This window comes from Penicillium daleae (assembly GCF_028827525.1).
Source record: "Penicillium daleae strain IBT 16125 chromosome Unknown utg000007l_segment0_segment0, whole genome shotgun sequence".
In the NCBI taxonomy this organism is placed as follows: domain Eukaryota; kingdom Fungi; phylum Ascomycota; class Eurotiomycetes; order Eurotiales; family Aspergillaceae; genus Penicillium; species Penicillium daleae.
The window spans coordinates 310,068-324,658 of NW_026623155.1; the positions used below are offsets into that span (position 1 = coordinate 310,068).

The 14,591-nt window shown below is 46.4% G+C and overlaps 3 protein-coding genes across 3 annotated transcripts; 2 read left to right on the forward strand and 1 right to left on the reverse strand.

The window, feature by feature from the left end:
- Positions 1–1,572: 1,572 nt before the first annotated feature.
- Positions 1,573–4,598, forward strand: N7458_007348 (uncharacterized protein; the record flags this gene model as incomplete). Its single annotated transcript, XM_056910730.1, has 10 exons — positions 1,573–1,662; positions 1,728–1,913; positions 2,489–2,567; positions 2,620–2,841; positions 2,907–3,103; positions 3,155–3,335; positions 3,383–3,559; positions 3,611–3,829; positions 3,885–4,080; positions 4,130–4,598. The coding sequence occupies 10 exons, from the start codon at positions 1,573–1,575 to the stop codon at positions 4,596–4,598; spliced, it is 2,016 nt and encodes a 671-aa protein (XP_056763556.1).
- Positions 4,599–7,456: 2,858 nt separating this feature from the next.
- N7458_007349 (uncharacterized protein) lies at positions 7,457–8,775 on the forward strand (the record flags this gene model as incomplete). Its single annotated transcript, XM_056910731.1, has 4 exons — positions 7,457–7,669; positions 7,728–7,832; positions 7,865–8,241; positions 8,310–8,775. 4 exons carry the CDS (start codon positions 7,457–7,459, stop codon positions 8,773–8,775), a joined length of 1,161 nt encoding a protein of 386 aa, XP_056763557.1.
- A 168-nt stretch (positions 8,776–8,943) lies between these two features.
- N7458_007350 (glycoside hydrolase family 115 protein) lies at positions 8,944–12,064 on the reverse strand (the record flags this gene model as incomplete). The annotated part of the gene is made up of 4 exons (XM_056910732.1): positions 8,944–10,578; positions 10,643–10,708; positions 10,826–11,585; positions 11,640–12,064. 4 exons carry the CDS (start codon positions 12,062–12,064, stop codon positions 8,944–8,946), a joined length of 2,886 nt encoding a protein of 961 aa, XP_056763558.1.
- Positions 12,065–14,591: the final 2,527 nt, after the last annotated feature.

Sequence of the window (14,591 nt, forward strand, 5' to 3'; positions counted from 1 at the left end):
CGTTTTAGATTAGGATATCCTCTTAGTGAGTTTGCGGAGAGAGTCATGCCTACTATTCGATGATATGTTTTGGGGAACTGAAATTTAAGTCGGAAATCATGATGTGATGCTTTTGGCAAGCCTGGTATTTATCTTAGTCTCCCCTCGATGTCTATTTCGAGGTCATACCTTCTTATTCATAGAACGGATTGATGGCGACTTCTGTTTCATACTGGATGTACGACTTTGGGGGGAATGGTTCTATTCTCGTTATTTTCACTACCGAGTCATACTATTTATTGACTCGTTCACTAGACTCAAAAGTCGATGGTACATTGAGGGCTCCATGAAGTTAAATCCCCGACAGACCTTCAAATTTATCTCTACCATCGTCCTGTGACAGCTGAATGGGGAGATAGTGCTTGGGACATCTAGGAACGCGTTGAGAACGATCTTCCGACAGAGAGAACAGAAGTGGCAGCTAAGCCATCTTCTCAGTCTCCAAATCCGCCCATTTGAACTGTCACTGCTCTCTAGTATAGAATGACCAACCCAAACCATCTCATCAAAGTCCATTGCCACTGTATAGTGGCTAATCAATCAAGATGCCCCCTCTCGCTGACTCATCGGTAGGCTTTCGTTAACTAATGTTCTTTCTCCAGGTTTATTCTGTAATTCATTTAAGCTTTCGTATTAGTTGTGTTTGAGAAGCAGGTCAGAAAATTCGCCTTCTAGTAACAAGCCAGATCATAGATACAAAAATATACTGCCGACTGAGGAGAACGTTCAGCTCAATGCGGTCAAAGTCGGACCACCTCCGAGCATGGTCAAGACGGGAGATCTAGGTATTTCGATCTTTCTCTGATTTTATTATGCCTAAATGCCATTGTTCAAAGACTCTTCTTTTCCTGAAGAGAAATGGGGCAGGTCTCCCCGTTCGACTCCTCTTCATCAGGCATTCAGCCCCGACAGGGTGACACGGCGTGATTACCAGGATGACTTTAGGCTGTTGATCAGAAATGCGGAACCAGGGGATCCTGCGTTCGACCAAGTAAGTTTCGATTGGTAATAATGGTGGTGTTGTGCTTACACTCTAGGACTGTTTCCCATAACGATGAGTTCGCTCTTGAGAGAAGCAAAGAGAGGTACATATATAATATACCACCACAGTAGAGGAATTGATCCGCCTCATCGTAGTTAAATCTGAAGTTTAATGACTCGAAAACTTAGCACTAGAGATGAAACGCCTGGATCGTGGAACTAGAACTGTTCCTGCGCCCCTCTGCCCACTAGGAGTCTAGAACGGGTCAGATCAACATCAGATGGGTTGGGATAATTCTCCACACCCCAACACCCCACAAGGGTAACTAATAATAATCTAAATACTGTAAGAGTGTATAGCTGGCATCGACAGCCAAATGGACCCACCCCGACAGCTCGGACCACCACGCTAAGCCTATCTAGGAGCCAACTGTCGGTCTCAGCTCTCGAAAGTAGTTTAGCGCCTCGTATCAAACAGATGAATACACACGCAAACTTCCCCTTTCTCTTCATCTTCCTGGCAATCGCGCAATTGACTCTTGTACAGCAAAAATGACCTCTTTAGGCGAGCAATTGTCTAGCCTTGATGCTGAAAACGATCGTCTGATCAATGAAAGAAGGGAGCAAGACGCTGAGCTACGAGTACGCAGATAGCCTCCAGATATCTCCCAGATATCTGGAACAGATTCCTAGCTAATCGTTCATAGTGGGAACCATGTCAAACGGGACCTACTTGGGTAACCGAGAATAAGGGCCATAAGCTAAGCGTTGCCGAAATCGAGTACGTCCAGGACCTCCCTGAGTATCCAAATACCAGCGAAGGCGGGTACGGCTATGTTGTCCCGGCAGCTGGTCGTTCAGCGGAGCAGATTCGTGCCTTAGTGGAATCTACTGTACGGATATCCCAGGTATCTGCCAGATAACTACGAGATATCTGACTTCTACCGTTAGGTCCAGTACTCTTACCGCCAATCTTATGCCGATAGACCATGTAAAGGCGAGTCCTTCCTTGGGCCTGGCTATACCTATTCAAAATACGACTGCACTGGTGCATTTATTTGTCAATATGTACACCCGGCTATTCGATCGATGACACATACTACTGTTGACGAAGGTCTTTGGAGTACTCTTCATAGACTTCGGCAGAATTTGCCTTTTGTTGAAGAGGATGAGGTTAAGCGAAAGACGTACACGTGACTCGCTAGATATTCTATAGATATCTGGCAGATATCCGCTAATCTCTTAAGATAGCTACTTCTCTAGCACACATAATCTATTCCAGCGCGGGGTTTGTAGGGCTCGCCTACCATCTTGTCAGCCGGTACTTCGACAGAGTGTGCATGAGATGCCTCTAGGGGGTCATATATATTCTGTGATTTGCAAAGAAGGAGAGGCTGATCCAGCTCTTCATTATCGTTCAGATACAATCGCACGAGATGGGAGTATTGATATCTACTTCTTACACCAGCTATTTACAGGTGAGATTCCGAGTCTTATAGAGGCTTGTTGTGCCGTCGAAGGAACATTGAAGAAATCGCCAAAGTGTGGTAAGCCTTTCAGATATCTACCAGATATCCGAGTGATATCTGACTCCTCTAGGTTACGCGCGTATCCAGGGTCCGGGGACTTGGGATCGGCTAAAGTGCAATGTCAGATTTGACTGGCTTATCCCAGGTGACCTTGATAGATGCCCATACTTCTTATTCATCTCTACCGGTCGCCATATGCACCCTCCAGTACCACCAAAGCGGAGTCCTATTGAGGTTGTACAGGGTTTGAAGAGGCTGATTACCGAGATGGAGCGGCCGGATCTTACGATAAGTAGGTAGATCCGAATCAGACGTCTGCCAGATATCTAGCAACCCCGGCTAATTTCGAACCTCTAGCGAAATTCCTCGCCAGTCCCGAGCTTCAGCAATTCTGCTTAAAATACTCGCATTATACCTTAACAGAGCTTCATACAAGCTTTGTGAATACAGATCGCCTTGCTACAATCATTCGGAAGCAGCGTCTTCTATCATTTCCTCAGGGCCAGAGTGTGAATGGTGTGATCTTTGAGCGGGCAAGGAACGACGAGGTTAAGGTAAGTATAACAGATATCTAGCAGATATTCCCTAGATACCTAACTTATTAGGGCTACGTTCGTGAAATCTCTATTGACCCTGATGGCATTATGGTTATCTGTATGCTTGATGGACAGGCACATCTTCTGGCGAAGGCCAATTCCTACGAGGTAGACATGTCCTTTAAGCGTGTGAAGCATAAGGAAATTAAGGAGGTTGTTTTTGCATCATTTTTTAGTGATCTTGGGCGGAGTAAGTAGATATCCTCTAGACGACTGGCAGATATCTGACCCCTCTAGTCCGTACACTCTGCCGCGTCTTTACTACTATTGAGACTCGGGAAGGATATCATCGCTTATTTAGGCGAGTCTATCTTCTTCTTGAGAAGATTACCAAGCAGAGGCCTACTTTCCGAATTCTGGATAGTATTGGGCTTAATGCAGTAGTGATGGATATGGATACAAAGCAGTATTTCGGTAAGTTAGCAGATCTCTGTCGGACGTCTACCAGATATCTGATAACTCTAGGATTTGCCGACTTCCTTCATGAGTTCGATCACGAACACCGAGGTGGGCCGTATCTCATGCGTCAAATGACTCTTTTCTGCCATATCCACTTTACCCGAGGTGTTAATGAAGCTCTAAAACGGGCTGGGGGAGGTAACCCTGGTATTCGACAGCGAATGCTTGAGCTTCTCTATGCCCAGGACCGAGCAGGATACGAAGCGGTGATTGATAATATAATTTGTGAGTCCCCAGATAACCACCAGACGTCCTACAGATATCTGATGACTTCTGGAAGTGCTTGAGCCTTCTCTCGCCGCTTGGGCAGAGCATAAGCGGCAATATTGGGTGATGTGTGGCCTAAATCCAGCTTGCTCTGAATCACCACCTCCAGGTTACGAGTCAATTCGTAGAAATACGAATACCGCAGAGCAGACACACCATAAGTCTAATACTCGTCGTAAACAACAGCCTCTTCTATCAGCAATCCTGAGGTTAGTCAGACATCTAGCAAATATCTACTAAACATCTAACCTCTACTAGTTCTCTTAAGCTTGATCGACAGGATATTCAGGAGTACAATATCAGCCGCCAGTGGGCAATACCGAGTCGATATGCTAATTCCTCGCCTGAGGCGTCACTCATACGCCATTTACAGACTGCGCAGAACCGCCGTGCTAGTCGTAATCGAGAGAGGCAGGATAGTGAGCCACCTCTAGAGCGTGTTAGTAGTAGTGGAGTTCCTTACCGTGGAAGGTCCTCTACATCCTCATCTAGCCGCTCTCGCTCAGTCTCCCGGCGTATAACGCCATATCTAATACCTCCATCGACGCAAGAGGATCCTACCATATTAGAGCTAAAGAGGAAGCTTGAAGAGGATGAATTAAGGCATAAACCTAAGATACAAAGGATACGCCAAGAAAGAGAGCAACAGGAAGAGGAGGATAGGCTGCTTGAGGCTAAGATCCGACTACGTGCGCGGCAAAAAGAATGGGAGCAGGGCGGATCCTAAGGGATTAGATATCTACTAGACGTCTGTCAGGTATCTAGTATACTGAACTACTCTCTACGGAACTACTCTCTGAGATTCACATAAATCTTTAAGATTAACGCATTCAAAAGATTTTTTGGTAGAAAAACTATCATCTAAGGTAGTAAAAACACTACGAATACGCTAGTAAGGTAAATTTCAAAGAACTCCAAACGCTATTACCTACAATGGCTTCTAGAGAGGGGTTAGCTATCTGCCAGATATCTGGCAGATACCGCATATCTTTATACTTCGGTAACTGCCAGGTATCTAACAAAGAATCTCCGGAATATTCGTACAGTGGCGCCGCAAAAGTCTCCGACCACCCCCTGACCGCTTGCCAACACCGCCTACCTAATATAGCCTAGGAAACCCCATGAACGCGAACAGCGTAGTCGCGCATCGCGTTGTTTATAATATTCTCCTTATTCACTATACTAATATGCCTCGCACAAGGGCTGGTTTACTATTGCCTAGTCCTCCAACGCCTAGAGGACCAGTTCCTACTGCTCCTAGGCAACCTACATCTCCTGCTATCGCACAGCCAAGACGCAAGAATTGCGAATTAGACGCGAATCTTCGTACCCAAATCGTTACATTGAAAGATGTAGCAAAGTGGTCGTATAGGCAAATTTATAAGAAATACCCTTATATCCCACTCTCGACTATCAAATATACCTGCCTTCAGTCGCGAATTCGCGATAAGGAACAGTCACTAAAGCGATCCGGGCGCCCTAAGATCTTAAACGACGATGACCGCCAAAAGATCCTCCAAAAGATTCACGAAGACCCTCGAGTCTCGTACGATGATTTACTCTCCGAAGTGAATCATAAGTGCAAGAAAGATTCTATCGCGCGATTACTCTCTGTTAAGGGTCTCCGGAAATAGCGAGTTATGAAACGCCTATATCTTAAACCCGAGCACGCTGCTGCACGATTATCTTGGGCTTCACGGTATCAACACTACACTAAAGATGATTTTAACCGAGTCTTCTGGTCTGACGAGTGTACAGTTGAGCGAGGTATTAGACTTCGTCTAGCGTATAGCTTTATTCGCCTATCCGACCAAGCAGTTCAAGGCGAAGTTCAACCAGTACCACATCGCGGATTCCAAGTTAAACAGATGTTCTGGGCTGCATTCTCTGGGTCGCTTCGTCGAAGTGGCTTAGTAGCTCTTTATGGAGATCCAGAATCACCTCGCCAAGGTATAAATCGCTTCGTTATTCTTGATTTATATCAACGAATCCTACCAACTCTACTAGTTGATCCGACTTCAATCTTTCAACAAGATAACGCTTCAACGCACACTGCACAGATCGTACGCGAATTTGTAGCAAATCTAGGCCGTGAGATTATGATTTGGCCGCCTTGCTCACCGGATCTTAATCCAATTGAGAATCTGTGGACCCTACTAAAGCAAAAGATCTATGAAATTCGGCCTGATCTACTATCTATGCTAAATAATGATACTACTCTAGCTATTTTGATCGATACAGCGAAGGAGGCATGGTAGCAGATCGATCTTAGTATATTAGAGAGTCTATCAGAGAGTATGCCGCGTAGAGTGCAGGCTATTATTGCATCAAATAGCTGGTATACTAAATATTAGTTATTGGATCAATTTGATTATGATTATTTGGAGGTTTTAGTGCGGCAGAATTTATGGCAGAAAGTAGGCGGTCGGTAAGGGGTGGTCGGAGACTTTTGCGGCGCCACTGTATATGCAAGATGTAAATATATATCTTTCGCTGTTTTGTTCCTCTGAGTTCACCAAATACCTGGCAGGTGTCTGACAGATATCCCCCTGCCGGAACGCGCTACTCCGACCGTATAATCTTTCGACTTTCAGGAGGGTGATAGCCAATAGAATAGTTTACAAGTGGGCCGGTATGCCAAGGTATTTGAGGTGGATGCGCCAGACCTCCGCACTAAGCCATATTAGGTATAGTCAATACGAACTGTCGGTCTCAGCTTTTTTGGCTGTCGGACCGAACTAAACTCTGATACTTGTAAGGACAGGGTCTCGAGCACGTTCGTACGGTTCGTACTCGTATTGTGGCATTTCTTGACACTCCACACTTGATGTTGCGAGAGACGCCCGAAGATCCTGCCGCTTCCTAGATGGATGGCCAGCCGCGTTCTCAGTGTTCTCAGCGACAGCTAAACCCCTTCGGCTACCCGCCTGAAACCACCATACAATTCCCTAACGCATAGTCAGTTAGCTGTCTTTGGAGGATGTGCGATTGCTCTCATAGGGACCAAAGCACTGCCCATCTCCCTGCCCTTCTGCAAGATAGCCAAGATACCAAGAATCTACCAATTCCATCTCTCTCTCCTTATTTTCCAGAGTCTACGCAAGAATGGGCTTTAACCAGCTTGCTCAACAGTTGATGACTAGCCCTCAAACGGTCAAGAGTGGAAAGTCCAATCCGAGATCCCACGCGGGACCCTTCTTCTGGGGTGGATTTTCTTCATCCCGCAGGAACAGCCCTGGCAGTCCGTGCTTCCAATCACAACGCACCAATCGACAAGTTTGCCCCTATTCCCACCTTTGAAATTGTTTATAATCCTGAAGTGCTGTATTTACAGCTCCAGATGTGTATGATTCGTAGAAAACTGGTGCCAGGTACCACACGTTCCCAGTCAATGATGACAGTTTCAGAAGTGCTCAATAATGCGGGCGGCTTCCCCGCCTGACGCGAGTTTTCAAGTAAGAAACATGTCACGTCAGGCTTACAGGTTATGTTTCTTATAATACCGATCACTCACCCTGCGTCTGTGTTGCGATGATAGCTGGCCCTGAGCTACTGCATGGGGCCTTTTTTTTGCCTCCTCATACTATGGAGAATCTCATGAATACACCCCTCACGGCGGTTTTGGGTCCACCGCCAGCAGCTGTGGATCTCAGTGAGGACCGGAAATGGAGAGATACTGCTGCCGTTCTTACTATCTCCATTATTGCGGTGATTGCCGTCGTGATCAGGTTCATTGTGCGGCTCAGAAGCCAAAAGGCAAGGCCATTTCTTGATGAATGGCTTGTTGCAGTGACCTTGGTAAGTGAATCGATGCCGCTTGTGGAGGCTGCTTCTAGAAGACTTATACATTTGCTAGATTCCTATGCTGGTCCTCTTGGCTGCTTCATTAGCCGGTGGCCATTATGGAGAGGGAAAACATGTCTGGGTCGTGACCATCGGTGCCATGGTGAAAATGAAGAAGGTACGTACGTATGTGGCTTACATACCTTCGAGATTTTGTTCGCCTATCTCTTTATTTATCTATTTGAGCTGTTCCTCATCAAGATATCCATTCTGGCCTTTTACCGCCGTATTTTAGGGATGAACTGGTCGATTTGGATCTGCCTATTTCTAACGATAGGATGGACAGTAGGAAGCATGATTGCACTCCTAGTCAGTAGTGACCCAGTCGCTTATTTCTGGACGTCAACCTACGATCCAAAGTCCGGCTATTATCGATACAAGTTTTACGGCTACTACATCGGTAACGCTGCCTCAAATGTCGTCGTTGCTGTCTTGATTCTGCTCATTCCAGTACCGGTGATATGGAGATTAAAGGTGCGAATGAAGCAAAAGGTCATGATAACTAACCTCTTCCTCATTGGTGTCTTGTACGTGTCAAGTCATTTACCAATTCCGTATCCTCTAGAGATAGCAACTAACATTTCGATCTTCTTAGTGTATGCATTGCCAGTATTGTTCGACTCCACTACCTCGCATACCTCAATGGAAATTTGGATATCACATGGGTCATGAGCAATATCTCCATCTGGTCCACCGTGGAGCCTTGCCTTGGCATAATCTGTGCTTGTCTACCAGCCCTACAGCCACTCGTCCGATCATTCATGAAAGCAGAACATTTGCTTTACTTTCGAAGAAGATTACGCCACAGCAATAGAATTGGTCGGGTCAATCGGTTACGAAAGGTTACAAGCAATACCAGCTGCAGTAACAACAGCCACAGTCTGTCAAACACAGGCTTTCGAGATACCGAGCGCGAGCTTGGCCTGAGGGCGTTTGATGACGAAGTTCATCTTACATCGTGTGAGACACAGATCGAGTCCGACCAGTGCCGTAAGGAAAGAGAAAATTTGGAAGAGTTCCTTTTTCCCACGTTCGTTCGTGTGGAGCGCGAGGTTGAATGAACCGTGGACCGTTCATGATTTCGATACCTATGTTTTCGTTTCTTTTGGTGGGAGTTATTTGCACATATTTGAGACAAGTGTATATTTTGCACAACGCACTGTATGAATTGTATAATTTCTATTGGTGGCGGTTGGCCCAAGTAGCGAATGAGTCATATTTATTGCTGTCTAAATGACAAACTGGCTGGACGGAGGTCCAAGGTAGCATTCCTTCACGCCACCCAAGTCCAGCATGATTCTTTCAAGTAGCAAATTTGGATGGTTCAGCCTGATTCGGATGGTGTGAGCACCTGGGTCAAGCTTGGTGACGACGTGATCCCGTTTCCAAACGCAATCCATGACAGCACTCAGCCAGCCTTCAGCTGGGAGTTTATCTCTCTTCTCATGGGATTTCGGTAGCGCCAGGTGCCAACTCATGGGCTCGTTGTCAACTGCAATCTCGTAGGACATCAGATTCGCAGGGTCGATCTCAAGAGTCATATTGAAGATCAATGTCAAGATTGGCGAAGTGGACTCTGAAAAGACGTAGATCGGGTACTCAATGAATGGCAGAGAAGTCTCTTCTTCGAAGGAAGTCGCAATAGTCACCGACCCCTCGCTTAACCGGCCTAGCTCTGGATGATGCTGGTACGGCGCCCTCACCTCAACCCCTGACGCGGGTATAGATACACAGCCGTCTGATTCGACGAAGCCACGGAAGGATCGTGGCACTCTGTGGTGGTGTATAGGTAAATGAACATGTTCAAAATCTCCCTCTTTGGACGCAACACTGATCAAAATCTCCTCATCAATCTGTGTCGGCACTTGATCCCAGTCAACTGTGATCCAGATACGCACATCATCCCCGTCAGGAGACAAGGTCCCCTCTGTTTCTGAGAGTTTGATCCATGAATGAGGAGCAGAGGTACTCCAGTGAATGATCTGCGTTCCTCTAGTGAAGATGTCAAACCATCTCTTAGTCGGACCATAGCGGCTCATTGGCCCAAGCGTGAGTCCTGGAACTAGGTCCCGTCGACTAGGATGCGTGCGCTCACTTTCCTCGTTGATTCGCCCAGCTCGGACACCTTCATGACCTTCCACCGCAACTCCCATCTGTCCAACAATGATGTTGCTGTTTTGATTTCGCTGCACGTATGCTAGCCCGAAAATGGCATCCCGTGAAGGCGCGTGCCAGGTATCTCCATAGCCCATGTGTGGTTGACATAGCATGTAATTCCACTTTCCATCTAGAAGGGAGTGAAACTCTTGGGATAGCTTGAAATCTGAATCGAAAAGATCAAGCGCCCGACGCAAGAGTTTGTTCGCTGTATTGCGTCGCTGCCGCGCATAGAGCTGATTTCGAGCTTGAACCACTCTTAATTCGGCGAAGATAGAGCTAGCCTTGACTGGGTGAACGATAAGCTGCCAGAAAGCCGGTCTCTGCTCTTCGGATACTTGCTTGTACACTGATTCTGCTCTGTTTTCCAACTTCTGCCACCGGGTAACGATATTGTCGGCTTCATTGTAGTGTAGCAGCGAAAAGCTTTCTGGATCAATATGCTCGTGTTTTCGTATGCGGACAAGACGATCATGTTCATGCAAGATGGAGACAATTTCCGAACTCAAACTAGATCCGAAGTAACTAGTCGCAATGTTTTCCAGGAATTCAGGAATAGTGTTCATGTGAACCGAGCCAATGTCCCACGCCATCTCCATCGCAAACGTAAGGGGGACCTCAATTGGCTTGATATCGCCGACATTAAAGACCCAGATCTTCCGCGCATTTCGTTGGTACGCCTGGGAAAGCTGGTGATAAACCTTGCCCTGTTTCATGTCCCATTAGTCAATTGGAATCCAACTTCGTATATTCTAGCGAATTGTCACAAACCAATGAGTTCGAGTTAATCCACTTGTAGCTTCGGGGTGCGCCGACGTATTCAAAGTGATAGTATATCTAGTCAAGACGTTAGCCACTCCAGGTTCATATCCCCGGAAATTTTGTGGGCGTTTCAAATTTTCTACACTCTTCGTATGTTCTTCGGGAGATTGCGCTGGCAGTCGGGATACTTACTCCTGCACCCCCGGATCTCTTTTCCTCCAAGCCCGATGGTAGGCGCCGCAGAGATCCAAAGTTATCATCCGCAAATAACAACGTCACATCTTCTGGCACTGTAAACTCGCCAGCCTCGTACAGATCTTGCACCTCTTTGTACAGTGCCAGCACCTGAGGCACCGCATCCTCGCGGCCATGTACTTCTTTGAAAATAGCTCGCTGTTCTCGAATCACATCTCGCAAAACGGCGCCAGGATCATCGGTAACCATCTGCTTATCATATTCGCCGCGCATCCCCAGAGTGAAGTAAGATTCTACACTCTTTGCACGCTGCACCCCTTTGCGGAAGAACTCGACAATTTCATCGCGGTGTGTAAGCCAGTTCCACGTTCCATCCGCATATTCTTGAAACCACTCGGTCGAAGCACGCTGCATTGGCTCGTGATGAGAAGTTGAAATGCAAATTCCGTATTCGTCGGCTATACGCTGGTTTTCTGGGTCGTCAATGAAGAATACAGCACCGGGGTTTGGATATCCCGGCCACATTGCCGGCCACATGAAATTGGCCTTGAGGCGCAGGAGCAACTCATAGACTTTCTTATAGAAGACAGTATTATATTTGCTGAACTTCTCCAACACCCATCCTGTGAGTGCAGGTGCTTCGTCATTGAGGAAGATTCCACGGAATTGTATGCTCGGCTCACCCTGGATAGTATGTACCGGTCGTGCATATATCTCTCGATGGTGCTTTGCAGGGACATCTGCCCACCAATACCATCTATAATAGCATGTCAGTGGAATCGTTGCATGAAGGGACAGGATTCGGACATACGGGGATACTCCAATCTGCCTTGAGAGGGTGTATGCCCCAAATATCGCCCCTCTCTTATCACTCCCAGCAATGACAAAAGCCCTAGCACATCCGGGTAGTGGGTCATCAATGACACAAGTGATGAATGACTCCCATTTGCCCCTAATAGGAGCAGTTTCGATCTTCCCCTGATTTTGGAGCCCCTGAATCATCCAGCATGATTCAATGCATCCGATGATAATGGCGGTTGGTGCTTGTAAGCTGCCCTGTGGTACTAATTCAAACGGATTTTCTTTGCCTCGCGTTACTCGACCAAAATCCTCAGCTAATGCTCGTGCTGCATGATGAATGCCGGTAAAATCAGCCGGGTCGGCTATGATAGGTGCACCGACAAGATTGAGAAGGCCAGTCGAAGCTTCGAATTCGACCAGGGGCTTTTCGGACATGATGGGAATGCGCAACCACCACAGATCCTGAAAATCGCACAGTGAGAGGGTGAAGGATCTTCGCCTACATTTCAATCCGAAAGCTGCCTCTCTATACGAAGATTCGCGTTCTCATCCAAGACTCCCCGCTTCAGACATAGCCAAAGTAAACAGCGGGGTACTTGCTCCACTCTCGGGTCGTCGTTACCCGAACAGCCCATTGAAGCCGCAACCATTGCCAATATGGCGATCTCCGTTGCCGATCCGGCAATCACAGTTCTGGGTCGGAGGCGGCTAATATATAGTGGTCCTGTGAAGCTCTAAGAATCTAGGAGGTTTAAGGCTTGGCGCGACCTTATTGGGACAGTCGGGAATCGACTTCCTGCCGAGGGATATCTTAACCATTCCTTTATTGTCTTTGTGTACGTTTCCCTTTCTGTAGATCGCGGGTTAGATAGCTAGTAAACTCCTATTATGATGGTGGTAAACTATTCCCCCTCTGGCAGGTGTGAAAGGACGCAGGACCGCGGGATTTCAAACTCTCTATATTTCTGAGAGGTCCGTTGTCCTCGCATAGTTTACGGGACATGCTGAGCATAGGATCTCTGAGCAGATCGAGACTTGGGGTGCAATTCAAGCGATTGTCATTTCCTTCTCGTCGGTAAAGTCCGTTCCCAGCCGTAGAATAAACACGGATGGAGTACGTACAGTGGAGTTCCATATTCGTCCACCCTCGGCATACTGCCTAGTCTTCCGCTTTCTGTGCGAACTTGAGTACATAGTCTACAACGTATCATAAAAGTCACATTAGGGTTTTTTTTATAATTAAATTCATTCAAATTCTAACGTTGCTCTCTATCCATCTCCTTGGAAACGTTAAATTTGGGTAGATAATGCAGGAAATAGTAAGATTATTTGGTCGGCAAAATATTATGTCATCCCCAGGTGGACGAAAACTTATGAAACACCACTGCACAGCGAGAAAGGCCCACTCCGGGGAGGTTACCCGAAGCTATCGCTCAGAGTCAGACTGACTGAGTAAATTTCAGTCTAGGAATCAGACTCACTGAACTGCTTAGTGCTATCACATGATGATCAGTAAGCCTTGGTAAGTGCTTAAAGGTTCATATAACATACTTAGCAAGACCTAAACCGGCCCGAAGCGTTACCGGAAAGCGATAGTTTGATTGGTCCCCCATACAAAACCAAACCATCCTAAAAGACATGTAGGAAGATCTCCTAAAAGATTTGCGGAAAGATCTCCTTTTACAGTATAGATCGTACGTGAATTTATAGTAGATCTAGACCGTAAGATTATAATTTAGCCGCCTTGCTTACTAGATCTTAATCCAATTAAGAACCTTAGACTATACTTAAGTAAAAGATCCATAAGATTCGGCCTAATTTACTATATATACTAAATAACGATACTACCCTTACTGTTTTAATTAATATAGCGCAGGAGGTATAGTAGTCAATCGATCTTGGTGTATTAGAGAATCTATTAGAGAGTATACCACGTAGGGTATAGGTAATTATTGTATCTGATAGCTGGTATACTAAGTATTAGTTATTGAATTAATTTGATCATGATTTTTTGAAGGTTTTAGTACGGCAGAATTATTAGCAGAAAAGGGCGGTTAACCCAGGGGTGTGACGGGTGTCACAGACTTTAGTAGCGCCACTGTATTATAGGTGTGTTCCGCATGACTTGCGTTTCCAGTCGGCAAGGGATTACGTAATCTTTTGTGGGAAAAACACACATTGTTTTACTCCCGCCTTATAAAACAGCGTGTACGCTAAGGTTCTTCTCCGATGAATCATTCTTCTGTTCATAACAATCGATAAATATCTCACTGCTTTGGATGTGCGGGCTGAGCTCTAGTTAGATCCTGAAAGATAATCTCACGAGTATGCCGTCCCGTCTGTCCACGTTCACCTAGCTTTTAGGTCGGGAAATGGATTCCTATAGCCGGCAAAGCCGGTAGGTGCGGGATGAGGCAAGTGGATTCGTCATAGGTTGTCGGGACACGAGGCGTTAGAAGGCGTTAGAAAGCATTAAATATTCCAACGACCCACCTATTGGACATTTGGTGACAGAATGGCCTATTTTCAGAATCTCCGATCATTTTTCAATGCTGTTGCACGCCGATGTTCTCACTCCAGGCATACGGAGTCGTCATACCGCCCACAAGATGAGCACGCAGACGCGCATACGAATGAAACCTCAAATTTCCAGCAAGAGCATGAGGATCCGGAAGATGATCCTTATGCAGCGCTTAGTGAGATCGCAGCTCCCGAGCCTGTTGAAAGATTCTCAGACGCAGAACTGGCACGACATCCATCTCTGGAACAAGGATATGCAAACTCCAGAGGTGACTATTACGGGAACTTAAGCGAAGTAGCAGCCCCTGAGCCTGTCGAGAGGCTCACCGAAGATGAAATAGCACGCCATCCTTCTTTAGAACAGCGCCTTTCGAGGATTTCACATCACTGATTTGTCACTCATGGAGGATCTGATATTATCTGTCTTTCACCAATTTTCTTT